General features: G+C 48.4%; 1 protein-coding gene across 1 annotated transcript in view; it reads right to left on the bottom strand.

Moving 5' to 3' along the window:
* The window catches only part of PDE8A (phosphodiesterase 8A), a 223458-nt gene that overhangs the window by 26699 nt on the left and 168906 nt on the right, over positions 1-27853 (bottom strand). The window contains exons 11-16 of the mRNA XM_038767010.1: positions 25066-25117; positions 24532-24574; positions 12728-12805; positions 10624-10694; positions 6879-7043; positions 2860-2908 (exon numbers count right to left, since the gene is read on the bottom strand). Coding sequence (XP_038622938.1) covers positions 2860-2908; positions 6879-7043; positions 10624-10694; positions 12728-12805; positions 24532-24574; positions 25066-25117 — 458 coding nt within the window. The remainder of the gene's footprint in view (positions 1-2859; positions 2909-6878; positions 7044-10623; positions 10695-12727; positions 12806-24531; positions 24575-25065; positions 25118-27853) is intronic.

Below are 27853 nucleotides of genomic sequence, written 5' to 3'. Positions count from 1 at the left end.
CCCTCCGCTCCTCCGCCGCTGATCTCCTCACCGTACCTCGTTCTCGCCTGTCCCGCCATCGACCCCCGGCCCACATCATCCCCCGGGCCTGGAATGCCCTCCCTCTGCCCCTCCGCCAAGCTCGCTCTCTTCCTCCCTTCAAGGCCCTGCTGAGAGCTCACCTCCTCCAGGAGGCCTTCCCAGACTGAGCCCCTTCCTTCCTCTCCCCCTCGTCCCCCTCTCCATCCCCCCATCTTACCTCCTTCCCTTCCCCACAGCACCTGTATATATGTATATATGGTTGTACATATTTGTTACTCTATTTATTTATTCATTTATTTATTTTACTTGTACATTTCTATCCTATTTATTTTATTTTGTTGGTATGTTTGGTTCTGTTCTCTGTCTCCCCCTTTTAGACTGTGAGCCCACTGTTGGGTAGGGACTGTCTCTATGTGTTGCCAATTTGTACTTCCCAAGCGCTTAGTACAGTGCTCTGCACATAGTAAGCGCTCAATAAATATGGTTGATTGATTGATTGATTGACCCCCAGCCCACGTTATCCCCCGGGCCCGGAATGCCCTCCCTCTGCCCATCCGCCAATCTCGCTCTCTTCCTCCCTTCAAGGCCCTGCTGAGAGCTCACCTCCTCCAGGAGGCCTTCCCACACTGAGCCCCTTCCTTCCTCTCCCCCTCGTCCCCCTCTCCATCCCCCCCATCTTACCTCCTTCCTTTCCCCACAGCACCTGTATATATGTATATATATTTGTACATATTTATTACTCTATTTATTTTACTTGTACATATCTATCCAATTTATTTTATTTTGTTAGCATGTTTGGTTTTGTTCTCTGTCTCCCCCTTTTAGACTGTGAGCCCACTGTTGGGTAGGGACTGTCTCTATATGCTGCCAATTTGTACTTCCCAAGCGCTTAGTACAGTGCTCTGCACATAGTAAGCGCTCAATAAATACGATTGATTGATTGATTGATTATTGAGCACTGTGTACTAAGCTCTTGGGAGAGTACAATATACCCAGGAGGATACACTAGCGAAGCAGTGTGGCCTAGTGGAAAGAGCACAGGCGTGGAAGACTGTGCGCTCACTGTTGGGTAGGGACTGTCTCTATATGTTGCCAACTTGTACTTCCCAAGCGCTTAGTACAGTGCTCTGCACACAGCAAGCGCTCAATAAATACGATTGATGATGATGAAGTCAGAAGGACCGTGGGTTCTAACCCTGGCTCTGCCCATTGCTTGCTGTATGACTTGGGGCAAGTGACTTCACGTCTCTGTGCCTCAGTTCCCCCCTCTTACTGCAAAATAGGGATGAAGACTGTGAGTCCCAGGTGGGAGAAGGACTGTGTGCCAATTTGTACTTCCCAAGCGCTTAGTACAGTGCTCTGCACATAGTAAGCGCTCAATAAATACGATTGATGATGATGATGATGTGTGCAACCTGATTAGCTTCCGTCTACCCCAGTGCTTAGATCGGTGCCGGGCCCCTGATAAACCCTTAACAAATGCCACAATTATCATCAATCGTATTTATTGAGCGCTTACTATGTGCAGAGCACTGTACTAAGCACCATCGCCCATCTGTCATGTCAGAAAGGTTTCTTGGCACGTGTCCGGCTCCTGTGGAGCCTCCTGGGACGCTCCCCGCAAGCGAGCTTCGAAGAGTTGGTGTAGAGTGGCTTTGGAGGCAGAGGTCATGGGTTCAAATCCCGGCTCCGCCAATTGTCAGCTGTTTGACTTTGGGCAAGTCACTTAACTTGTACTTCCCAAGCGCTTAGTACAGTGCTCTGCACACGGTAAGTGCTCAATAAATACGATTGAATGAATGAATGAATGGAAGGGGGAGACAGACAACAAAACAAGGCATATTAACAAGGTAAAATGGATAGAAGCAGCGTGGCTCAGTGGAAAGAGCCCGGGCTTTGGAGTCAGAGGTCATGGGTTCAAATCTTGGCTCCGCCACTTGTCAGCTGTGTGACTTTGGGCAAGTCACTTCACTTCTCTGGGCCTCAGTGACCTCATCTGTAAAATGGGGATTAAGGCTGTGAGCCTCCCATGGGACAACCTGATCACCTTGTAACCTCCCCAGCGCTTAGAACAGTGCTTTGCCCATAGTAAGCGCTTAACAAATGCCATCATTATTATTATTATTATTATTATTAACTTCTCTGTGCCTCAGTTACCTCACCTGTAAAACGGGGGTTAAGACTGTGAGCCCCCCGTGGGACAACCCGATCACCTTGTAACCTCTCCAGTGCTTAGAACAGTGCTTTGCACATGGTAAGCGCTTAATAAATGCCATTAAAAAAAATCCCCAGTCAATTGTATATATGTATATATGTTTGTACATATTTTTTACAAACATATGTAAAGGCTGTGAGCCCCCCATGGGACAACCTGATCACCTTGTAACCTCCCCAGCGCTTAGAACAGTGCTTTGCACATAGTAAGCGCCTAACAAATGCCATTATTATTATTATTATTATTATTATTATTATTAACTTCTCTGTGCCTCAGTTACCTCATCTGTAAAACGGGGGTTAAGACTGTGAGCCCCCCGTGGGACAACCCGATCACCTTGTAACCTCTCCAGCGCTTAGGACAGTGCTTCGCACATGGTAAGCGCTTAATAAATGCCATTAAAAAAAAAATCCCCACAGTCAATACGTATATATGTTCGTACATATTTTTTACTCTATTTATTTATTTTACTTGTACTTTACTCTCCCCCTTCTAGACTGTGAGCCCACTGTTGGGTAGGGGCTGTCTCTATATGTTGCCAACTTGGACTTCCCAAGCGCTTAGTACAGTGCTCTGCACACCGTAAGCGCTCAATAAATACGATTGATTGATGGAATACTCACGCTTTGAGGAAAACATGTACTCGTTCCCCGATAACCTTCGTAAACCGTCCTGTCAGAGAGAAGAAAAGACGGTCGGAAACGTTTCCCTCAGCCGGTGATGCGTCGGTTCGAGGCATTTAGTCAGTCAGTCCTATCTGCTGAGCGCCTACAGAAGCGGCCTGGTTTGGTGGCTAGAGCCCCGGACCTGGGTTCTAATCCCGGCTCTGCCACTCGTCTGCTTCTTGGGCAAGTCGCTTCACTTCTGTACCTCAGTTACCTCGTCTGTAAAATAGGGGATTAGGACCGTGAGCCCCATGCGGGACACGGGCCGTCTCTGACCCGACTGGCTTGTATCCGTCCCAGGGCTCAGTACAGCGCCTGGCACGTAGTAAGCGCTTAATAAGTGCCACCGGGGGAAAAAAAAAAAAAGCAGAATCTCAACTGGCCCCATTAACTGTTTTTTAGACTGTGAGCCCACTGTTGGGTAGGGACTGTCTCTATATGTTGCCAAATTGTACTTCCCAAGCGCTTAGTACAGTGCTCGGCACACAGTAAGCGCTCAATAAATACGATTGATGATGATAGTACAGTGCTCTGCACATAGTAAGCGCTCAATAAATACGATTGATGATGATGATGATTTATTTTATTTTGTTAGTATGTTTGGTTTTGTTCTCTGTCTCCCCCTTTTAGACTGTGAGCCCACTGTTGGGTAGGGACTGTCTCTATGTGTTGCCAATTTGTACTTCCCAAGCGCTTAGTACAGTGCTCTGCACATAGTAAGCGCTCAATAAATACGATTGATGAAGATGATGATGATGATGATGATGACAGACCAGCGAGCAGCTGCTCCCGCAGGCCATCAGGGCAGCGGGCCGGCCCTCGGGGAGAAGGGCAACCGAGCCGATGGGAGCCAAACATCGTGGTTATTCATCTGTTCATTCATTCAGGGGTATTTATTGAGCGCTTACTGTGTGCAGAGCACTGTACTAAGCACTGGGGAGAGGACAACAGAACTGTCAAGACACATTCCCTGTCTCTGTCTCCCCCTTTTAGACTGTGAGCCCACTGTTGGGTAGGGACTGTCTCTATGTGTTGTCAATTTGTACTTCCCAAGCACTTAGTACAGTGCTCTGCACATAGTAGCGCTCAATAAATACGATTGATGATGATGATGATTCCCTGCCCACAGCGAGCTTACAGTCTAGAGGGGAAGACAGACATTAATACATATAATCGATTGTATTGAGCGCTTACTGTATGCAGAACACTGTACTAATCACTCAGGAGAGGACAACAGAACAACCAACAGACACATCCTCTCCCCACAACGGGCTTAAAGTCTAGAGTCTAGACTAAGTCTAGAGAAGCAGCGTGGCTCAGTGGAAAGAGCCCGGGCTTTGGAGTCAGAGGTCCTGGGTTCAAATCCCGCCTCCGCCAATTGTCAGCTGGGTGACTTTGGGCAAGTCACTTCACTTCTCTGGGCCTCAGTTCCCTCATCTGTAAAATGGGGATTAAAAACTGTGAGCCCCCCGTGGGATGGCCTGATCACCTTGTAATCTCCCCAGCGCTGAGAACAGTGCTTTGCACAGAGTAAGCGCTTAAGAAATACCATCATTATTATCATTATTATTAGAGGGGAAGACAGACGTAATTATAAATAATCAATAGTGTTTACAGAGTGTTTACTGTGTGCAGAGTACTGTACAGTGCTTAGAACAGTGCTCTGCACATAGTAAGCGCTTAATAAATGCCATTATTATTATTATTATTATTATTACTAAGCACTTGGAAGAGCCCACTATCACAGACACATTCCCTGCCCTCAATGAGCTTACAGTCGAGAGGGAAAGACAGACCGTAATATGTCAATGGTACTTACTGAGCGCTTACCGTGTTCAGGGCATTGTACTAAGCGCTCGAGAGAGGACAACAGAACGAGAGAACAGACACGATCCCTGCCCACAACGAGCTTACAGTCAGGGGCTCGGGGGGGGAGGCCGACATTAGTATATCAATCGATGGTATTTACTGAGCGCTTACCGTGGTCAGGGCACTGTACTAAGCGGTCGAGAGAGGACAACAGACACGATCCCTGCCCACAACGAGCTTACAGACTGGGGCTCGGGGGGAGGCTATTAGTATATCAATCGGTGGTATTTACTGAGCGCTTACCGTGTTCAGGGCATTGTACTAAGCGCTCAAGAGAGGACAACAGACACGATCCCTGCCCACAACGAGCTTACAGACTGGGGCTCGGGTGGAGGCTGACATTAGTATATCAATCGATGGTATTTACTGAGCGCTTACCGTGGTCAGGGCACTGTACTAAGCGGTCGAGAGAGGACAACAGACACGATCCCTGCCCACAACGAGCTTACAGACTGGGGCTCAGGGGGAGGCTGACATTAATATATCAATTGATGGTATTTACTGAGCGCTTACCGTGTTCAGGGGGTTGTGCTAAGCGCTCAAGAGAGGACAACAGACATGATCCCTGCCCACAACGAGCTTACAGACTGGGGCTCGGGGGGGATGCTGACATTAGTACATCAATCGATGGTATTTACTGAGCGCTTACTGTGGTCAGGGCATTGTACTAAGCGCTCGAGAGAGGACAACAGACACGATCCCTGCCCACAAAGAGCTTACAGACTGGGGCTCGGCGGGGAGGCCGACGTTAGTATATCAATCGATGGTATTTACTGAGCGCTTACCGTGTTCAGGGCATCGTACTAAGCGGTCGAGAGAGGACAACAGACACGATCCCTGCCCACAACGAGCTTACAGACTGGGGCTCGGGGGGAGGCTGACATTAGTATATCAATCGATGGTATTTACTGAGCGCTTACCGTGGTCAGGGCATCGTACTAAGCGGTCGAGAGAGGACAACAGACACGATCCCTGCCCACAACGAGCTTACAGACTGGGGCTCGGGGGGAGGCTGACATTAGTATATCAATCAATGGTATTTACTGAGCGCGTACCGTGGTCAGGGCACTGTGCTAAGTGCTCGAGAGAGGACAACAGACACGACCCCTGCCCACAACGAGCTTACAGACTGGGGCTCGGGGGGGGAGGCTGACCTTAGTATATCAATCGATGGTATTTACTGAGCGCTTACCGTGGTCAGGGCATCGTGCTAAGCGCTCGAGAGAGGACAACAGACACGATCCCTGCCCACAACGAGCTTACAGACTGGGGCTCGGGGGGAGGCTGACGTTAGTATATCAATCGATGGTATTTACTGAGCGCTTACTGTGTGCAGGGCATTGTGCTAAGCGCTCGAGAGAGGACAACAGACACGATCCCTGCCCACAACGAGCTTACAGTCTGGGGCTCAGGGGGAGGCTGACATTAGTATATCAATCGATGGTATTTACTGAGCGCTTACCGTGGTCAGGGCATCGTGCTAAGCGCTCGAGAGAGGACAACAGACACGATCCCTGCCCACAAAGAGCTTACAGACTGGGGCTCAGGGGGGAGGCCGACATTAGTATATCAATCAATGGTATTTACTAAGCGCTTACTGTGTGCAGGGCATTGTGCTAAGCGCTCGAGAGAGGACAACAGACACGATCCCTGCCCACAACGAGCTTACAGACTGGGGCTCAGGGGGAGGCTGACATTAATACATCAATCCATGGTATTTACTGAGCGCTTACCGTGGTCAGGGCGTCGTGCTAAGCGGCCGAGAGAGGACAACAGACACGATCCCTGCCCACAGTAAGCTTACAGACTGGGGCTCGGGGGGGAGGCTGACATTAGTGTACCAATCGATGGTATTTACTGAGCGCTTACCACGTGCACAGCACCGTACTATCATCATCATCATCATCAATCGTATTTATTGAGTGCTTACTATGTGCAGAGCACCGTACTAGGCGCCTGGGAGAGACAACAAAACAGGCCCGATCCCTGCCCGCAACGAGCTGCCAGTCTCGAGGGGGAGACGGCCATGACCGGGAGCGAAGAAGGGGTGAGTGTCGGCCCCGGAGAGGGGTAGCGACTTACCCCCCACCACGAGGTCCGCGACTTACCGACATGAGCCCGCCCACGAGGTCGCTGGCGTGGGGGTCGTCGTCCTTGGTGCCCAGCTGCGGGGAGTAGAGCTCGGTGGTCCTGAGGATCTCCAGCACCCGGTCCAAGGCCTCGGCCACGGGCACGGGGCTGCTCTCCTGGGCCGCGTTGATGATGTTTATCACCTGGGGCACGACGGGGGAAAGCGGGGGGCGTCGGGGGGGGAGCCTGGGCCGCCAGAGGAGTTGGGGGACGGGGGAGACCCCAGCCTCAGGGGGCCAGCCCGTGGAGAAGAAGAATAACGATCGTGACGATGCTATTTATAAAAATAATGGCATGTATTAAGCGCTTACTCTGTGCAGAGCACTGTTCTAAGCGCTGGGGAGGCTACAAGGTGATCGGGTTGCCCCCCGGGGGGCTCACAGTCTTCATCCTCCTTTTCCAGATGAGGTCACTGAGGCCCAGAGAATCAATCAGTCGTATTTATTGCGCGCTTACTGTGTGCAGAGCACTGGACTAGGCGCTTGGGAAGTACAAATTGGCAACATAGCACTGTACTAAGTGCTTGGGAAGTCCAAGTTGGCAACATAGAGAGACGGTCCCGACCCAACAGTGGGCTCACAGTCTAGAAGGGGGAGACAAAACCAACCGTACTGACAAAATAAAATAAATAGAATAGATATGTACAAGTAAAATAAATAAGTAGAGTAATAAATCTGTACAAACATATATCCATATATACAGGTGCTGTGGGGAAGGGAAGGAGGTAAGATGTGGGGGGATGGAGAGGGGGACGAGGGGGAGAGGAAGGAAGGGGTTCAGTCTGGGAAGGCCTCCTGGAGGAGGGGAGCTCTTGCCCAAAGTCACACAGCTGACAGTTGGCGGAGCCGGAATCTGAACCCGTGACCTCCGACTCCAAAGCCTGGGCTCTTTCCATGGAGCCACGCTGCTTCTCTATTTGTTAAGCGCTTAGTACGTGCCAGGCACTGTACTGAGCGCTGGGGCGGAACCAGGCAAATCGGGTTGGGCACGGTCCCTGTCCCACGTGGGGCTCACAGTCTCCATCCCCATTTTACAGATGAGGAGGCCTCCTTCCTCTCCCCCTCGTCCCCCTCTCCATCCCCCCGTCTTACCTCCTTCCCTTCCCCACAGCACCTGTATATATGGATATATGTTTGTACATATCTATTACTCTATTTATTTATTTTACTTGTACATATCTATTCTATTTATTTTGTTTTGTTAATATGTTTGGTTTTGTTCTCTGTCTCCCCCTTCTAGACTGTGAGCCCACTGTTGGGCAGGGATTGTCTCTATGTTGCCAACTGGTACTTCCCAAGCGCTTAGTACAGTGCTCTGCACACAGTAAGCGCTCAATAAATACGATTGATTGATTGATTGATTGATGAGGTCACTGAGGCCCAGAGAAATGAAATGACTTGCCCCAGGTCACGCAGCAGACAAATGGTGGAGCGAGGATTAGCCCACTGTTGGGTAGGGACCATCTCTATATGTTGCCAACTTGTACTTCCCAAGCGCTTAGTACAGTGCTCTGCACACAGTAAGCGCTCAATAAATACGATTGATTGATTGATTGATTCTCTGGGCCTCAGTGACCTAATCTGTAAAATGGGGATTAAAACTGTGAGCCCCCCGTGGGACAACATGATCACCTTGTAACCTCCCCAGCGCTTAGAACAGTGCTTTGCACATAGTAAGCGCTTAACAAATACCATCATCATTATTATTATTATTATTATTATTATTAAATACGATTGATGATGATGATGATTAGAACCCATGACCATCTGACTCCCGGGACTAACCACGTGGCTTAGTGGTTAGAGGACGGGTTCTAACACTGGCTCTAAAACGTGTCTGTTGTGGGAGCCTGGGCAAGACACTTCCCATCCCTGGGCCTCAGTTTCCGCCTCCGTAAAATGGGGATTAAGAGCCTCATTCATTCATTCATTCATTCATTCATTCATTCGTATTTATTGAGCATTTACTGTGTGCAGAACACTGGGAAAGTACAAAGCAACAACATTCATTCATTCATTCGTATTTACTGAGCGCTTACTGTGTGCAGAGCACTGTACTAAGCGCTTGCAAAGCACAATTCAGCAACAGATAGAGACAATCCCTGCCCGACAACAGGCTCACAGTCTAGAAGGGGGAGACATCATCAATCGTATTTATTGAGCGCTTACTGTGTGCAGAGCACTGTACTAAGCGCTTGGGAAGTCCAAGTTGGCAACATATAGAGACGGTCCCTACCCAACAGCGGGCTCACGGTCTAGAAGGGGGAGACGGGCAACAAAATAAAACACATTAACAAAATAAAATAAATAGAATAGATATGTACAGGTAAAATAAATAAATAGAGTAACAAATATGTACAAACATATATACATATATATGTATTACATATATACATATATTAGCTTGTATCTACTCCGGCACTTGGTACAGTGCTTGATATAGAGTAAATCCTTAATGAATACCATAAAAAAATGTAACTTCTCTGTGCCTCAGTTCCCTCATCTGGAAAATAGGGATTAAGATCCTGAGCCCCCCAAACCCACTCAGTCCATGGCTCCCCACTCCTCAAGAGACAGACAACAAAACAAGGAGACAGCCATCAACAGCACCAAAATAAATAGAATTATAGATACACACACATCATTAATAAAATAAATAGACTAATAAATATGTACAAATATACCCCAGTGCTGTGGGGGTGGAGCAGAGGAAAGAGCAACAGAAATATTCCCTGCCCATGATGAATTTACAGTCTCAAGGGGGAGAAAAGGGACTGTGTCCAACCTGATAAAACTGTCTACCCCAGTGCTTAGAACAGTGCGTGGCACACTGCACTTCCCAAGCGCTTAGTACAGTGCTCTGCACACAGTAAGCGCTCAATAAATAGGATCGAATGAATGAATGAATTCAATCATTCAGCGGTATTTATTGAGCGCATACCACGGGCAGAGCACTGCTGGAGAAGCAGCGCGGCTCAGTGGAAAGAGCCCGGGCTTTGGCGTCAGAGGTCACGGGTTCAAATCCCGGCTCCGCCAACCGTCAGCTGTGTGACCCTGGGCAAGTCACTTCACTTCTCTGGGCCTCAGTTCCCTCATCTGGAAAACGGGGGTTAAGACTTTGAGCCCCCCGTGGGACAACCTGATGAGCTTGTAACAGCGCTTAGGACAGGGCTTTGCGCATAGTAAGCGCTTAACAAATACCATCATTATTACTGTTATTGCAACAATAAACATACGTTCCCTGCCCACAGCGAGCTTACAGGCTAGAGCAGGGGGGAAACAGTCCGCGCTTATTCATTCATTCATTCAATCGTATTTATTGAGCGCTTACTGCGTGCAGAGCACTGTACTAAGCGCTTGGGAAGTCCAAGTTGGCAACATCCAGAGACGGTCCCTACCCAGCAGCGGGCTCACAGTCTAGGAGGGGGAGACAGACACCAAAATATATTTTTAGACTGTGAGCCCACTGTTGGGTAGGGACCGTCTCTCTATGTTGCCAGTTTGTACTTCCCAAGCGCTTAGTACAGTGCTCTGCCCATAGTAAGCGCTCAATAAATATGATTGATGATGGTATTAGCAAAATAAAATCAGTGGACTAAATATGCACAAGTAAATATTTGAGTTATTAAGGTCCAGCTCCGTCCCTGGCCTTCCTGGCTGGTTGTGGGGGGTGTTGGGGGCGGCGGTTTGGGGGACACCCCCCACCCCGAGAGGTGGGCGTTACCTTGGTGATGGGGGCTTCGATGGTCATGGAGTGGATCCTGGCCATGGACGAGTGACGCCTCTGGGAGCTTCCTGTGGGCGGAAAAAGGGGCAGCGTCGGAGGCAGGACCCCCACTCCACCGCGCAAGGACCCACCGCCCCTACGGCTGGGGGGACCAGATGGGGGTAAGCGCTCAATAAATACGATTGATTGATTGATTGATCTCTATATGTTGCCAACCTGTACTTCCCAAGCGCTTAGTGCAGTGCTCTGCACACAGTAAGCGCTCAATAAATACGACTGAATGAATGAGTGGGGGCTGTGAGCCCACCGTTGGGTAGGGACCGTCTCTCTATGTTGCCAACTTGTACTTCCCAAGCGCTTAGTACAGTGCTCTGCACACAGTAAGCGCTCAACAAATACGACTGAATGAATGAATGGGGGCTGTGAGCCCACCGTTGGGTAGGGACCGTCTCTATATGCTGCCAACTTGTACTTCCCAAGCGCTTAGTACAGTGCTCTGCACACAGTAAGCGCTCAATAAATACGATTGACGATGATGATGGGGGGGGGGGGGGGCGCGGCTCAACGGTGGGGAGACGGGCCTGGGGGGATCACGGGAAACCCGGAGAACGACGGGAAAATCCTGAGAAATTGGGAAGGCTTTGTCAGCACTGTTGCACCCTTTGGTCGAGACTGGATGTGGGTAGCGGAGGGGTCTGCTTATTGTTCTATTGTGCTCTCCCAAGCGCTTAGTACAGTGCTCTGCACACAGTAAGTGCTCAATAAACCACTGCCTCCATTATCTGCCAACTCTACTCACTCAACCCTATTTATTAAGCGCTCACTGTCCTTATTCTACGGCCCTCTCCCCAGTGCTCAATGCGGTGCTCTGCGCCCAGTGAGCACTTGATCAATTAATCAATCAGTCGTATTTATTGAGCGCTCACTGTGCGCAGAGCACTGTACTAAGCGCTTGGGAAGCGCAAGTTGGCGACGCATAGAGACGGTCCCTACCCAACAGCGGGCTCACAGTCTGGAAGAACAGTGCTTTGCACATAGTAAGCGCTTAACAAATACCAACGTTAATTAGAAGGGGGAGACTGATCAACTGCCCGGGATTCTGCAACCGAAAGGAGCAGCAGGAGGTGGAGGGGGTGGGGGGAGATTCCTCAGCTTAGTCCAGTGCTCGGCACACGGTGAGCGCTCAATAAATACGATTGATTGATCGATTGGAGCTAACCCAGACCGATCGGTCAGTCGGCCGTATTTATTGAGCGCTCGCTGTGTGCAGAGCACTGGACGGAGCGCTTGGGAGAGGACAGCCAACTTGGACTTCCCAAGCGCTTACTACAGTGCTCTGCACATAGTAAGCGCTCAATAAATATGATTGATGATGATGATGATGATGTACATATTTATTACTCTATTTATTTTACTTGTCCATATCTATTCTATTTATTTTATTTTGTTAGTATGTTTGGTTTTGTTCCCTGTCTCCCCCTTTTAGACTGTGAGCCCAATGTTGGGTAGGGACCGTCTCTATATGTTGCCGATTTGTACTTCCCAAGCGCTTAGTACAGTGCTCTGCACATAGTAAGCGCTCAATAAATATGATTGATGATGATGATGATGACAGGACAACAGAGTTGGTAGATCATCATCATCATCAATCGTATTTATTGAGCGCTTACTATGTGCAGAGCACTGCACTAAGCGCTTGGGAAGTACACACAGAGACAGTCCCTACCCAACAGTGGGCTCACAGTCTAAAAGGGGGAGACAGAGAACAAAACCAAACATACCAACAAAATAAAATAAATAGGATCGATATGTACAAGTCAAATAAATAAGTAGAGTAATAAATATGTACAACCATATATACAGGTGCTGTGGGGAAGGGAAGGAGGTAAGATGGGGGGATGGAGAGGGGGACAAGGGGGAGAGGAAGGAAGGGGCTCAGTCTGGGAAGGCCTCCAGATGCAAGCTCGCTGTGGGCAGGAAATGCGTCGGTTTCCAGTTCTCTTATCCTCTCCCAAGCGCTCAGTACAGTGCTCCGCACCCGATCGGCACTCAGTCGGTACAACCGAGCGACACGCGACACGCGACACGCTTCCCCACGTACCGTCGCTTCCTCGAGAGGTGGTGGAGCGGACGTCCAGGGAACCTTTCCTCCTGTCTTTGTGCCGTGACGTCTGGATCTCTGGGGAGGCGAAGGAGGGCTTCGTCACACACACTCCCCCGCGGCTCATCGGGGGTCTCGGGGATAATAATAATAATGATAATGATGGCATTTATTAAGCGCTTACTCTGTGCGAAGCGCCGTTCTAAGCGCTGGGGGGGGGATACAATAATAATAATGATGGCGGCATTTATTAAGCGTTTACTCTGTGCAAAGCACTGTTCTAAGCGCTGGGGGGGATACAATAATAATAATGATGCCGGCATTTATTAATAATAATAATAATAATAATAATAATGATGGCATTTGTTAAGCGCTTACTATGTGCAGAGCACTGTTCTAAGCGCTGGGGGGGATACAAGGTGATCAAGTTGTCCCACGTGGGGCTCACAGTCTTAATCCCCATTTTACAGATGAGGGAACTGAGGGTCAGAGAAGTTAAGGGACTTGCCCAAGGTCACACAGCAGACATGTGGCGGAGCTGGGATTATTATATATTCATATGTTGCCAACATTATTATTATTATTATAATATATTATATTATTATAATATATTATTATTATATTATATATTATTATATATTATATATATTATATATATTGTATATATTATATATTATTATATTATTATTATTATAAGCGCCGGGGAGGATACAAGGGAATGAGGTTGTCTCACGCGGGCCTCCCAGTCTTCGTCAGGAAACCAACTCCAGCCCCACCGATTAACTCAATTGTATCTGTCAAGCGCCGGCGTGCAAAGCACTGTACTAAGCGCTTGGGAGAGGACAGTAGAACAACCTGAGTTGGTAGACATGTTCCCTGCCCATGACAAACTTACAGTCCACAGGCGCGCTCACGGTCTAAGGAAAACAAAGCACGGCTAGAATAATAATAATAATAATAATAATAATAATAATAATAATAATAATAATAATAATAATGAAGGCATCTGTTAAGCGCTTACTATGTGCAAAGCACTGTTCTAAGCGCTAGGAGAAGCACTGTGGGCTAGTGGCTAGAGCCCGGGCTTCGGGAGTCAAAAAGATCTGGGTTCTCACCCCGGTTCCACTACTTTATTACTGTTATCATTATGGTCTCTATATGTTGCCAATTTGTACTTCCCAAGCGCTTAGTACAGTGCTCTGCACATGGTAAGTGCTCAATAAATACGATTGATGATGATGGTATTTGCTGAGTGCTTAGTATGTGCCAGGCTCTGTACTAAGCGCTGTCAATCCATCAATCAATCAATCAATCAATCAATTGTATTTATTGAGCGCTTACTGTGTGCAGAGCACTGGACTAAGCGCTTGGGAAGTACAAGTTGGCAACATATGAAGGCATTTGTTAAGCGCTTACTATGTGCAAAGCACTGTTCTAAGCGCTAGGAGAAGCAGTGTGGGCTAGTGGCTAGAGCCCGGGCTTCGGGAGTCAAAAAGATCTGGGTTCTCATCCCGGTTCCACTACTTTATTACTATTATTATTATTATGGTATTTGCTGAGTGCTTAGTATGTGCCAGGCTCTGTACTAAGCGCTGGGGCAGAGAGAAGGAAATTGAGTTGAACACAGTCCCTGTCAATCCATCAATCAATCAATCAATCAATCAATCGTATTTATTGAGCCCTTACTGTGTGCAGAGCACTGTACTAAGTGCTTGGGAAGTACAAGTTGGCAACATATGAAGGCATTTGTTAAGCGCTTACTATGTGCAAAGCACTGTTCTAAGCGCTAGGAGAAGCAGTGTGGGCTAGTGGCTAGAGCCCGGGCTTCGGGAATCAAAAAGATCTGGGTTCTCATCCCGGTTCCACTACTTTATTACTATTATTATTATTATGGTATTTGCTGAGTGCTTACTATGTGCCAGGCTCTGTACTAAGCGCTGGGGGAGAGAGAAGCAAATTGAGTCGAACACAGTCCCTGTTAATCAATCAATCAATCAATCAATTGTATTTATTGAGCGCTTACTGTGTGCAGAGCACTGGACTAAGCGCTTGGGAAGTAAAGGGCTCCCAGTCTTCATCCCCATTTTACAGATGAGGTAACTGAGGTACGGAGAAGTAAGGGACTTGCCCGAGGCCGCGCAGCAGACAAGTGGCGGGATTAGAACCCAGATCCTTCTGTCTCCCGGGCTCTATCCGCTCCACCACCCCTACTTGTCTGCTGTGTGACCACGGCCAGGTCACTTCACCTCTCTGGGCCTCCCCGTCGGTCAAATGGGGATGAAGACTGTGAGCCCCACGTGGGACAGGGACTGCGTCCAACCCGACTAGCTTGGATCAACCCTAGTCCTAAGTGTGGTGTCCAGTACATAGTAAGGGCTTAACGAATTCCATTAAAGGAGAGGGGGCAATATCAGGAGCCCCTTTGGGACTCATCCCAAATGAGAGGCCGCAAAGGAACATCCAGGGAGTGGATGGGTAGAGATGTCCAGACCCTGCGCTCTCTCTCATCTGAGAAGCACCGTGGCTCAGTGGAAAGAGCCCGGGCTTTGTCGGAGGTCATGGGTTCAAATCCCGGCTCCGCCACTTGTCAGCTGGGTGACTTTGGGCAAGTTACTTCACTTCTCTGGGCCTCAGTTACCTCATCTGGAAAATGGAGATTAAGACTGTGAGCCCCACGTGGGACACCTTGATCACCTTGTATCCTCCCCTGCGCTTAGAACAGCGCTTCGCACCCAGTCAGTGCTTAACAAATGCTATTATTATTATTATTATTATTATTATTATTATTATTATTATATGAGAAGCAGCTTGGCTCAGTGAAAAGAGCCCGGGCTTTGGAGTTAGAAGTCATGGGTTCAAATCCCAGCTCCGCCAACTGTCAGCTGTGGGATTTTGGGCAAGTCACTTCACTTCTCTGGGCCTCAGTTACCTCATCTGGAAAATGGAGATTAAGACTGTGAGCCCCACGTGGGACACCTTGATCACCTTGTATTCTCCCCTGCACTTAGAACAGTGCTTTGCATCCAGTCAGTGCTTAACAAATGCCATTATTATTATTATTATTATTACATGAGAAGCAGCTTGGCTCAGTGAAAAGAAGAGCCCGGGCTTTGGAGTTGGAGGTCATGGGTTCAAATCCCAGCTCCGCCAACTGTCAGCTGTGGGACTTTGGGCAAGTCACTTCACTTCTCTGGGCCTCAGTTACCTCATCTGCAAAATGGGGATTAAGACTGTGAGCTCCACGTGGGACACCTTGATCACCTTGTATCCTCCCCTGCGCTTAGAACAGCGCTCCGCACACAGTCAGTGCTTAACAAATGCCATTATTATTATTATTATTATATGAGAAGCAGCTTGGATCAGTGGAAAGAGCCCGGGCTTTGGAGTTGGAGGTCATGGGTTCAAATCCCAGCTCCGCCAACTGTCAGCTGTGGGACTTTGGGCAAGTCACTTCACTTCTCTGGGCCTCAGTTACCTCATCTGTAAAATGGGGATTAAAACTGTGAGCCCCACGTGGGACAACCTGATCACCTTGTAACCTCTCCAGTGCTTAGAACAGTGCTTCGCACACAGTCAGCGTTTAACAAATGCCATTATTATTATTATTATTATAATTATTATTATTATCTGAGGATTCTCCCCTCACCAGTCCCTCAGCACTTACGTCCATATCCGTAATTTATTTATTCATATTCAAGTCTGTCTCACGCTCAGAACAGTCCTTCGCACACAGTCAGCATTTAACAAATGCCATCATTATTATTATTATTATTATCTGAGGATTCTCCCCTCACCAGCCCCTCGGCACTTACGTCCATATCCGTAATTTATTTATTCATATGCAAGTCTGTCTCGTGCTTAGAACAGTCCTTCACACACAGTATTTAACAAACGCCATCATCATTATTATTATCTGAGGATTCTCCCCTCACCAGCCCCTCAGCATTTCCGTCCATATCCGTAATTTATTTATTCATATTCAAGTCTGTCTCGCGCTTAGAACAGTCCTTCGCACACAGTCAGCGTTTAACAAATGCCATCATTATTATTATTATTATGTCTATACGCGCTGCCTCGAATTCCTCAACAACAACCCCCTCCTCTATCCCCTCCAGTCCGGCTTCCGTCCCCTACATTCCATGGAAACTGCCCTCTCAAAGGTCACCAATGACCTCCTGCTTGCCAAATCCAACGGCTCATACTCCGTCCTAATTGTCCTCGACCTCTCAGCTGCCTTCGACACTGTGGCCCACCCCCTTCTCCTCAACACGCTATCCGACCTTGGCTTCACAGACTCCGTCCTCTCCTGGTTCTCCTCTTTATCTCTCCGGCCGTTCATTCTCAGTCTCTTTTGCGGGCTCCTCCTCCCCCTCCCATCCCCTTACTGTGGGGGTTCCCCAAGGTTCAGTGCTTGGTCCCCTTCTGTTCTCGATCTACACGCACTCCCTTGGTGACCTCATTCGCTCCCATGGCTTCAACTATCATCTCTACGCTGATGACACCCAGATCTACATCTCTGCCCCTGCTCTCTCCCCCTCTCTCCAGGCTCGCATCTCCTCCTGCCTTCAGGACATCTCCATCTGGATGTCTGCCCGCCACCTAAAACTCAACATGTCCAAGACTGAACTCCTTGTCTTCCCTCCCAAACCCTGCCCTCTCCCTGACTTTCCCATCTCTGTTGACGGCACTACCATCCTTCCCGTCTCACAAGTCCGCAACCTTGGTGTCATCCTCGACTCCGCTCTCTCCTTCACCCCTCACATCCAAGCCGTCACCAAAACCTGCCGGCTTCAGCTCCGCAACGTTGCCAAGATCCGCCCTTTCCTCTCCATCCAAACCGCTACCCTGATCATTCAAGCTCTCATCCTGTCCCGTCTGGACTACTGCATCAGCCTTCTCTCTGATCGCCCATCCTCGTGTCTCTCTCCACTTCAATCCATACTTCATGCTGCTGCCCGGATTATCTTTGTCCAGAAACGCTCTGGGCATATCACTTCCCTCCTCAAAAACCTCCAGGGGCTACCAATCAATCTGCGCATCAGGCAGAAACTCCTCACCCTGGGCTTCAAGGCCGTCCATCCCCTCGCCCCCTCCTCCCTCACCTCCCTTCTCTCCTTCTCCAGCCCAGCCCGCACCCTCCACTCCTCCGCCGCTCATCTCCTCACCGTTAGGCCTCGTTCTCGCCTGTCCCGCCGTCGACCCCCGGCCCACGTCCTCCCCCGGGCCTGGAATGCCCTGCCTCTGCCCATCCGCCAAGCTGGCTCTCTTCCTCCCTTCAAGGCCCTACTGAGAGCTCACCTCCTCCAGGAGGCCTTCCCACACTGAGCCCCTTCCTTCCTCTCCCCCTCGTCCCCCTCTCCATCCCCCCATCTTACCTCCTTCCCTTCCCCACAGCACCTGGATATATGTTTGTACATATTTATTTCTCTATTTATTTATTTATTTTACTGTACATATCTATTCTATTTATTTTATTTTCTTGGTATGTTTGGTTTTGCTCTCTGTCTCCCCCTTTTAGACTGTGAGCCCACTATTGGGTAGGGACTGTCTCTATATGTTGCCAACTTGGACTTCCCAAGCGATTAGTACAGTGCTCTGCACACAGTAAGCGCTCAATAAATATGATTGATGATGATGATATTATTATCTGAGGATTCTCCCCTCACCAGTCCCTCAGCACTTACGTCCATATCCATAATTTATTTATTCATATTCAAGTCTGTCCCGCGCTTAGAACAGTGCTTCACACACAGTCAGCGTTTAACAAATGCCATTATTATTATTATTATTATTATTATTATTATGTGAGGATTCTCCCCTCACCAGTCCCTCAGCACTTCCGTCCATATCCGTAATTTATTTATTCATATTCAAGTCTGCCTCGCGCTTAGAACAGTGCTTCGCACACAGTCAGCGTTTAACAAATGCCATTATTATTATTATTATCTGAGTATTCTCCCCTCGCCAGTCCCTCGGCACTTCCGCCCATATCCGTAATTTATTTATTCATATTCAAATCTGTCTCGCGCATAGAACAGTGCTTCGCAACAAATGCCATCATTATTATTATCTGAGGATTCTCCCCTCGCCAGCCCCTCGGCGCTTCCGTCCATATCCGTAATTTATCTATTCATATTCAAGTCCGTCTCCCGGTCGAGACTGTAAGCTCACTACGGGCAGGGGATGTCTTTTATATTTTTCCACTGTCCTCTCCCAAGCGCTCAGTACAGTGCTCTGCACACAATATGTGCTCGATAAATACGATTCGTCCCCCACCGCCCGCCCAACCGGCAGAGCACGGTGGTAGGGGAAAGGGCCCGGTCGGGCCGCGATCCCATCATTACTTTGCTCCCCGTCACTGCTCAGGGAAGCGGGCTAAATCCCACCCTTGGAGGGACCCCTGCACCTGAGGCGTTTTGGTCAGTTGATGGTACTCATTGAGCGCTTACTGTGCGCAGAGCACTGTACTAAGCGCTTGGGCGAGGACAAGAGAACAGACACATTCCCTGCCCATGACGACCTCCTGCCTCAGCTGGCTTCTTCCCCAAACATCTCTTCCTCCCGGCTTCCGCCTCTACACAAAGTTGCAAAGGCCTGGAGTAAATCACCCACATAATCATTACGTCTCCCCGTCCCCCCCATCTTACCTCCTTCCCTTCCCCACAGCACATGTATATATGTATATATTTATTACTCTATCTATTTATTTTACTTGTACATATCTATTCTATTTATTTTATTTTGTTAGTATGTTTAGTTTTGTTCTCTGTCTTCCCCTTTTAGACTGTGAGCCCACTGTCGGGTAGGGACTGTCTCTATATGTTGCCAATTTGTACTTCCCAAGCGCTTAGTACAGTGCTCTGCACATAGTAAGCGCTCAATAAATACGATTGATGATGATGATGATGAGTACTCTATTTATTTATCTATTTATTTTACTTGTACATATCTATTCTATTTATTTTATTTTGTTAGTATGTTTGGTTTTGTTCTCTGTCTTCCCCTTTTAGACTGTGAGCCCACTGTCGGGTAGGGACTGTATATGTTGCCAATACTGTACTTCCCAAGCGCTTAGTACAGTGCTCTGCACACAGTAAGCACTCAATAAATACGATTGATGATGATGATGATGATTGCTCTATTTATTTATCTATTTATTTTACTTGTCCATATCTATTCTATTTATTTTATTTTGTTAGTATGTTTGGTTTTGTTCTCTGTCTCCCCCTTTTAGACTGTGAGCCCACTGTTGGGTAGGGACTGTCTCTATATGTTGCCAATCTGTACTTCCCAAGCGCTTAGTACAGTGCTCTGCATATAGTAAGTGCTCAATAAATACGATTGATGATGATGATTACTCTATTTATTTATCTATTTATTTTACTTGTACATATCTATTCTATTTATTTTATTTTGTTAGTATGTTTGGTTTGGTTCTCTGTCTCCCCCTTTTAGACTGTGAGCCCACTGTCGGGTAGGGACTGTCTCTATATGTTGCCAAATTGTACTTCCCAAGCGCTTAGTACAGTGCTCTGCACACAGTAAGCGCTCAATAAATACGATTGATGATGATGATAAACTGAAAGCTCATTGTGGGCAGGGAAAATGCCCAGTCAGTTAAACAAATGTATTAAACGCTTACTGTGTGCAAAGCACTGTACCAAGCGCTTGGGAACGGCCAACAGAACAATAAACAGGCACATTCCCTGCTCCAGATGAGCTTAGTCTAGAGAAGACCAATGATTCTGTTCTATTGTATTTTCCCCAGCGCTTAGTACAGTGCCCTGCACATTCATTCAATCGTATTTATTCATTCAATCGTATTTACTGAGCGCTTACTGTGTGCAGAGCACTGGACTAAGTACTTGGGAAGTACAATCAATCAATCAATCAGATTTATTGAGCGCTTACTGTGTGCAGAGCACTGGACTAAGTGCTTGGGAAGTACAATCAATCAATCAATTGGATTTATTGAGCGCTTACTGTGGGCAGAGCACTGTACTAAGCGCTTGGGAAGTACAAGTTGGCAACATATAGAGAAGCATTGTGAGAAGCAGCGTGGCTTTGTGGAAAGAGCATGGACTTTGGAGTCAGAGGTCATGGGTTCATATCCCGGCTCTGGCAATTGTCGGCTGGGTGACTTTGGGCAAGTCACTTCACTTCTCTGGGCCTCAGTTACCTCATCTGTAAAATGGGGATTAAGACTGTGAGCCCCTCGTGGGACAACCTGATCACCTTGTAATCTCCCCAGCGCTTAGAACAGTGCTTTGCACATAGTAGGTGCTTAATAAATGCCATCATTATTATTATTATTATATAATAATACGGTCCCTACCCAACAGTGGGCTCACCGTCTAGAACGGATTGACTGATGGGCATCCCTTGAAATTCTAATAATAATGATGGCATTTATTAAGCGCTTACTATGTGCAAAGCACTGTTCTAAGCGCCGAGGTGGATACAAGAAAATCCAGTTGAAACCAATCCCTGTCCCCCGTGGGGCTCACAGTCTCAATCCCCATTTTCCAGATGAGGGAACTGAGGCCCAGAGAGGTGAAGTGACTTGCCCAAGTTCACAGAGTAGATGATTCCCTGGGTGGGGGGGGTCTGATCATCTGTAAAATGGGGATTAAGACTGTGAGCCCCCTGTGGGACAACCTGATCACCTTGTAACCTCTCCAGCGCCTAGAACAGTGCTTTGCACATAGTAAGCGCTTAATAAATGCCATCATCATCATTATTATTATTATTATATAGAGACGGTCCCTACCCAACAGTGGGCTCACCGTCAAGAACGGATTGACTGATGGGCATCATTTGAAATTCTAAGAATAATAACGGCATTTGCTAATCGCATAATATGATCCAGGCACTATACTAAGCACACTGTACTGTACTCCAGCTGTAACCTCTCCAGCGCTTAGAACAGTGCTTTGAACATAGTAAGCGCTTAATAAATGCCATCATCATTATTATTATTATATAGAGATGGTCCCATCTAGAATGGATTGACTGATGGGCATCACCTGAAATTCTAGGAATAATAATGGCATTTGCTAATCACATAGTATGAGCCAGGCACTGTGCTAAGCGCCGAGGTGGATGCAAGCAAACCCAGTTGAAACCAATCCCTGTCCCCCGTGGGGCTCACAGTCTCAATCCCCATTTTCCAGATGAGGGAACTGAGGCCCAGAGAGGTGAAGTGACTTGCCCAAGTTCACAGAGCAGATGATTCCCCGGGGCGGGGGGGTTGATCATCTGTAAAATGGGGATTAAGACTGTGAGCCCCCCGTGGGACAACCTGATCACCTTATAACCTCCCCAGCGCTGAGAACAGTGCTTTGCACATAGTAAGCGCTTAATAAATACCATCATCATTATTATTATTATTATATAGAGACGGTCCCATCTAGAACGGATTGACTGATGGGCATCACCTGAAATTCTAGGAATAATAATGGCATTTGCTAATCACATAATATGAGCCAGGCACTGTGCTAAGCGCCGAGGTGGATGCAAGCAAACCCAGTTGAAACCAATCCCTGTCCCCCGTGGGGCTCACAGTCTCAATCCCCATTTTCCAGATGAGGGAACTGAGGCCCGGAGAGGTGAAGTGACTTGCCCAAGAGTAGACGATTCCCCGGGTTGGGGGGGCGTTGATCTGGGCTGGGAAAACTGGGACTCTGGTCTGCCTGTCTGTCTCTGTCATGGTCTCCCAGGGCTTCCTCTCTCTTCTCCCACGCTCTTTGTCCCTTTCTCTCCCTCCTCCTCGTCCCCGGCATAACTCAATCCAGCTGGAGCAAGCCTCCGATCAGTTCCCACGTTATATTTAGACTGTGAGCCCACTGTTGGGTAGGGACTGTCTCTATATGTTGCCAACTTGTAATAATAATAATAATAATAATTTTGGTATTTGTTAAGCGCTTACTATGTGCAAAGCACTGTTCTTAAGCCCTGGGGTAGATACAAGATTCATTAGCTAGAAATCCCAAACTGTTGAGACAGAACAAGGCCCACATAAATCTTGGGGCACATTCCTATAAATGGTGAGGATTCCCAATTCATTTTGATGACCCATTTCCAACTCACACCCAGGGTGGAGTTAGGGCCCCGACAAATGCTTTCTTCTGAAGTGTTTACTTCAGCTGTTATTTGCTTTTGCGCTTTTGAATTAACAGCAACATACTTACTTTCATTTCCGTTAATGCAACTGAAAAGAGCATTCTGTCCTTCCCAAGCGCTTAGTCCAGTGCTCTGCACACAGTAAGCGCTCAATAAATACGACTGATTGATTGATTATATTCTCAGGGGCCTTGGATGGTTCCCAGCCCCTCGCTCTCCCCTTCCCCAGCAGGCCTTGACCTTCAGGACGTGCTGAAGGCACTTTTCTTTTTTTTTACGGTATTCGATAAGCGCTTACTATGTGCCGGGCACTAAAGAAGGAGCGTGGCTCAGTGGAAAGAGCCCGGGCTTTGGAGTCAGAGGTCATGGGTTCGAATCCCGGCTCCGCCACATGTCTGCTGTGTGACCTTGGGCAAGTCACTTAACTTCTCTGAGCCTCAGTTACCTCATCTGTAAAATGAGGATTAAGACTGTGAGCCGCACGTGGGACAACTTGATCCCATTGTAACCTCCCCAGCGCTTAGAACAGTGCTTTGCACATAGTAAGCGCTTAACAAATGCCATCATTATTATCATTATTATTATCTAAGCGCTGGGATACGTACAGCACGATGGGGCTGGACACGGTCCCTGTCCCCCACGTCTTAATCCCCATTTTACAGGACAATCAATCAATCAATTGTATTTATTGAGCGCTTACTGTGTGCAGAGCTTGGGAAGTACAAGTTGGCAACAGTGCGTCGCACATAGTAAGCGCTTAAATACCATTATTATTATTATTATTCTTATTATTATTATTATTATTATTACAGATGAGGGAGCTGGGGTACAGAGAAGTGACGTGCCCGAGGCGGCGCTGGGAGCAGCACCCAAGTTCTTCGGCCTCCCGGGCCTGTGCTCTAACCATTAGGCAACGCTGCTTCTCTATTTCTCTAGACTGCGAGCCCGCTGTTGGGTAGGAACCGTCTCCATATGTTGCCAACTTGTCCTTCCCAAGCGCTTAGTACAGTGCTCTGCACGCAGCAAGCGCTCAATAAATACGACTGAATGAATTTCTCTGCTCCCAGCCCTGGAGTACGGAGCTAAAAGACACGGTCTAAGAGGGAAGGAGAACACGTATTTGAATCCCCGTTGGACAGAAGAGGGAACTGAGGCCCGGAGAAGTGAAGTGACTTGCCTAAAGTCACCCAGCTGACAATTGGTGGAGCCGGGATTTGAACCCACGACCTCCGACTCCAAAGCCCGGGCTCTTTCCACTGAGCCACGCTGCTTCCGTCTGGAGGGCAGAACCTATGTATATATGTTTGTCCATATTTATTACTCTATTCATTTTACTTGTACATATCTACTTATTTTATTTTGTTGGTACGTTTGGTTTTGTTCTCCATCTCCCCCTTTTAGACTGTGAGCCCACTGGTGGGTCGGGACCGCCCCTATATGTTGCCAACTTGGACTTCCCAAGCGCTTAGTCCGGTGCTCTGCACACAGTAAGCGCTCAATAAATAGGATTGATGATTAATTGATTGATTGAGGGCAGGCTTCGCCCGGCACCTGCCCCGGCCCGAGGCTGGGAGGGAGGACACATCCGTGCCCATTGGGACCGCGCTCTGTACGCAGTAAGCGCTCAACGAATACGAACCACCGAACGACTGAACGGACGAAGCTGTCGGATGGACACTTGCCTGTTTGAGACTCCGCCTGAACGCGCTCACCCGCTTTTTCCGCCTGGCAGTGAAGGGGACGAGACAAGACAGCGGTTAGGTGCCAATGGGTGACCCTCTGCCCATTTCTTCCCCCCGGGCCCGTCGGTTCCTCCCTTCTCCGGGAGGTCTTAAACGGGACACTTCCCTCCGAGAGGCTTCTCCTGGTCGGGAGCGGGCAGGATGGCCCCGGGGTGGACTTTCCGTCTCCCCCGTTTTCTCCGAGGAGCGGGGGCCGCTCGTTGGCAAGCGGGAGGGGGTGGCGATTCAATTTGACCGCAAGTGGGGACCGCTGGCCATTGCTCGGCCCATTTCAGGTCACCGAGGCTCCCTTCTGGGGACCAAACGGGGTCAGCGAAGGGGCGGAGGGCGGCCCGGACGAGGGACCGCGGTCGCGCCTTGGGGACGGGCCGCGTGCAGGACGTTGCGCTGCGGCCCGCGGCCCACGTGGCTCCTGAGGGGACGGTCTTAGTCGGACCCCGCCACGCACGTGAGTCGCGTCTCCTCCAAGCTTACCTTGTTGTTGTCGCTGCAGAGTCTGCTAATGGACACATAGTGTCTAATCTTTCTGCAAATAAAAGACGACACATTAGCCACCCCCCACCCCATTTCTAGCTCAGAGAAGCAGCATGGCCTAGTGACAAGAGCCCGGGCGGGAGAGTCAGAGGTCACGGGTTCTAATCCCGGCTCCGCCACTTGTCTGCTGTGTGACCTCAGGCAAGTCACTGCACGTCTCTGGGCCTCAAGTTACCTCATTCGATCGCACTGATTGAGTGCTTCTCCCCCTTTTAGACTGTGAGCCCACTGTTGGGTAGGGACTGTCTCTATATGTTGCCAACTTGGACTCTCCATCCCCCCCCATCTTACCTCCTTCCCTTCCCCACAGCACCTGTATATATGTATATATGTTTGTACATATATATACATATATATTTATACTTATTTGTTACTCTATTTATTTTACTTGTACATATCTATTCTATTTATTTTATTTTGTTAGTATGTTTGGTTTTGTTCTCCGTCTCCCCCTTTTAGACTGTGAGCCCACTGGTGGGTAGGGACTGTCTCTATATGTTGCCAACTTGGACTTCCCAAGCGCTTAGTATAGTGCTCTGCACACAGTAAGCGCTCAATAAATACGATTGATGATGATGATGATGACTTCCCAAGCGCTTAGTACAGTGCTCTGCACACAGTAAGCGCTCAATAAATACGACTGATTGATTGATTGATTGATCCAGGAGTACTGGATCCTTGCTCACTTCCCTGCCACAGTCAATCTTCTAATAATAATAACAATAATAATGATAGCATTTATTAAGCGCTTACTATGTGCCAAGCACTGTTCTAAGGGCTGGGGAGGTTACAAGGTGATCACGTTGTCCCACGGGGGGCTCACCGTCTTCATCCCCATTTTCCAGATGAGGGAACTGAGGCCCAGAGAAGTGAAGTGACTTGCCCAAAGTCACGCAGCGGGCAGTTGGCGGAGCCGGGATTTGAACCCACGACCTCTGACTCCAAAGCCCGGGCTCTCTTCCACTGAGCCACGCTGCTTCTTTAGCAGAGTTAGCGGACTGTGAGCCCACTGTTGGGTAGGGACCGTCTCTATAATGTCACCAACTTGTACTTCCCAAGCGCTTAGTCCGGTGCTCTGCACATAGTAAGCGCTCAATAAATACGATTGATGATGATGATGATGATGATGATGCTCTGTACACAGTAAGCGCTCAATAAATACGACTGAATGAATGAATCAATCGATCAGTCAATCAAAGGCGTGGAGGGAGCATTTACTGTGCACGGAGCACTGTGCTACGCGCTTGCGGGACTATTATGGAAGACACGTTCCCTCGACCAATCGGTCGTCAATCGATGGTATGTACTGAGCGCTTACTGCTTGCAGAGCACTTTCCTCCGCGCTTGGGAGAGGACGATCCCACAGAATTAGCAGACGTGTTCCCTGCCCACAGCGAGCTCACGGGCCAAGTAAATTCTCCCCACCAGGAGCAAATCTGGAAAAAGAGTTGGCTGGGAGCCCTGCAAACTAGGCACTGGGGAAATTAATAATAATAATTATTATTATTATGGCATTTGTTAAGCGCTTACTATGTTCCGAGCACTGTTTTAAGCACCGGGGTAGATACAAGGTAATCAGGTTGGACCCAGTCCCTGCCCCGCATGGAGCTCACAGTCTCAATCGCCGTTTTACAGATGAGGTAACTGAAGCACAGAGAATAATAATAATGATAATGGTATTTGTTAAGCGCCTACTACGTGCAAAGCACTGTTCTAAGCGCTGGTGGGGGACACAAGGTGATCAGGTTGACCTGCGTGGGGCTCCCCGTCTTAATCCCCATTTCACAGATGCGGTGACCGAGGCACAGAGAAGCGAAGCGACTGGCCCACGGTCACACGGCAGGCGAGTGGAGGAGCCAGGATTAGAATAATAATAATAATGGCATTTGTTAAGCGCTTACTATGTGCACAGCACTGTTCTAAGCGCCAATTTGTACTTCCCAAGCGCTTAGTACAGTGCTCTGCACATAGTAAGCGCTCAATAAATACGATTGATGATGACGATGATGGAGTTGCCCCACGTGGGGCTCACAATCAGCCCCCGTTTTACAGATGAGGTAACTGAGGCTCAGGGAAGTTAAGCGCCTTGCCCAAGGTCACACAGCCGTCATGTGGTCGAGTCGGGATTCGAACCCACGACCTCTGACTCCAAAGCCCGGGCTCTTTTCACTGAGCCGCGCTGCTTCTAACAGAATCCACGGTAAGCGCTCAATAAATACGACTGATCGACTGCCTGACTGAATGAATGAGTGCAAGAGAAGGACTTTGGGGATTTGTGGTCTTTTAGACCCTGAGCCCGCTGTTGGGTAGGGACTGTCTCTGTATGTTGCCAACTTGGACTTCCCAAGCGCTTAGTACAGTGCTCTGCACACAGTAAGCGCTCAATAAATACGACTGATTGATTGATTGTGGTACCAGGTAGACTACCCAAGGGGAAGATGATGTTTCTAGCCTAGGAGCACTTGGGGCAGAGGAAACGGTGACGGTGAGTTCTCCTGCTTTGGTGCAGCTACTCCTGCTAAACTCATTCAATTACATTTATTGAGCTCTTACTGTGTGCAAAGCACTGTACTAAGCGCTTCGGAGAGGGCAGATAAAGCAGTGAATTCCAGGCCAGCAGAGAGAAGTGGAGTCCCTGTCGGTCGGTCAGTCAATGGGATTTATTGAGCGCTTACTGCGGGCAGAGCACTGTACTAAGCGCATAGGAGAGCACAAAAGAGACACATTC

The sequence above is a fragment of the Tachyglossus aculeatus genome, chromosome 26 (genome assembly GCF_015852505.1).
Source record: "Tachyglossus aculeatus isolate mTacAcu1 chromosome 26, mTacAcu1.pri, whole genome shotgun sequence".
NCBI classification, from domain to species: domain Eukaryota; kingdom Metazoa; phylum Chordata; class Mammalia; order Monotremata; family Tachyglossidae; genus Tachyglossus; species Tachyglossus aculeatus.
This window is presented reverse-complemented; position numbering and strand designations above follow the sequence as displayed.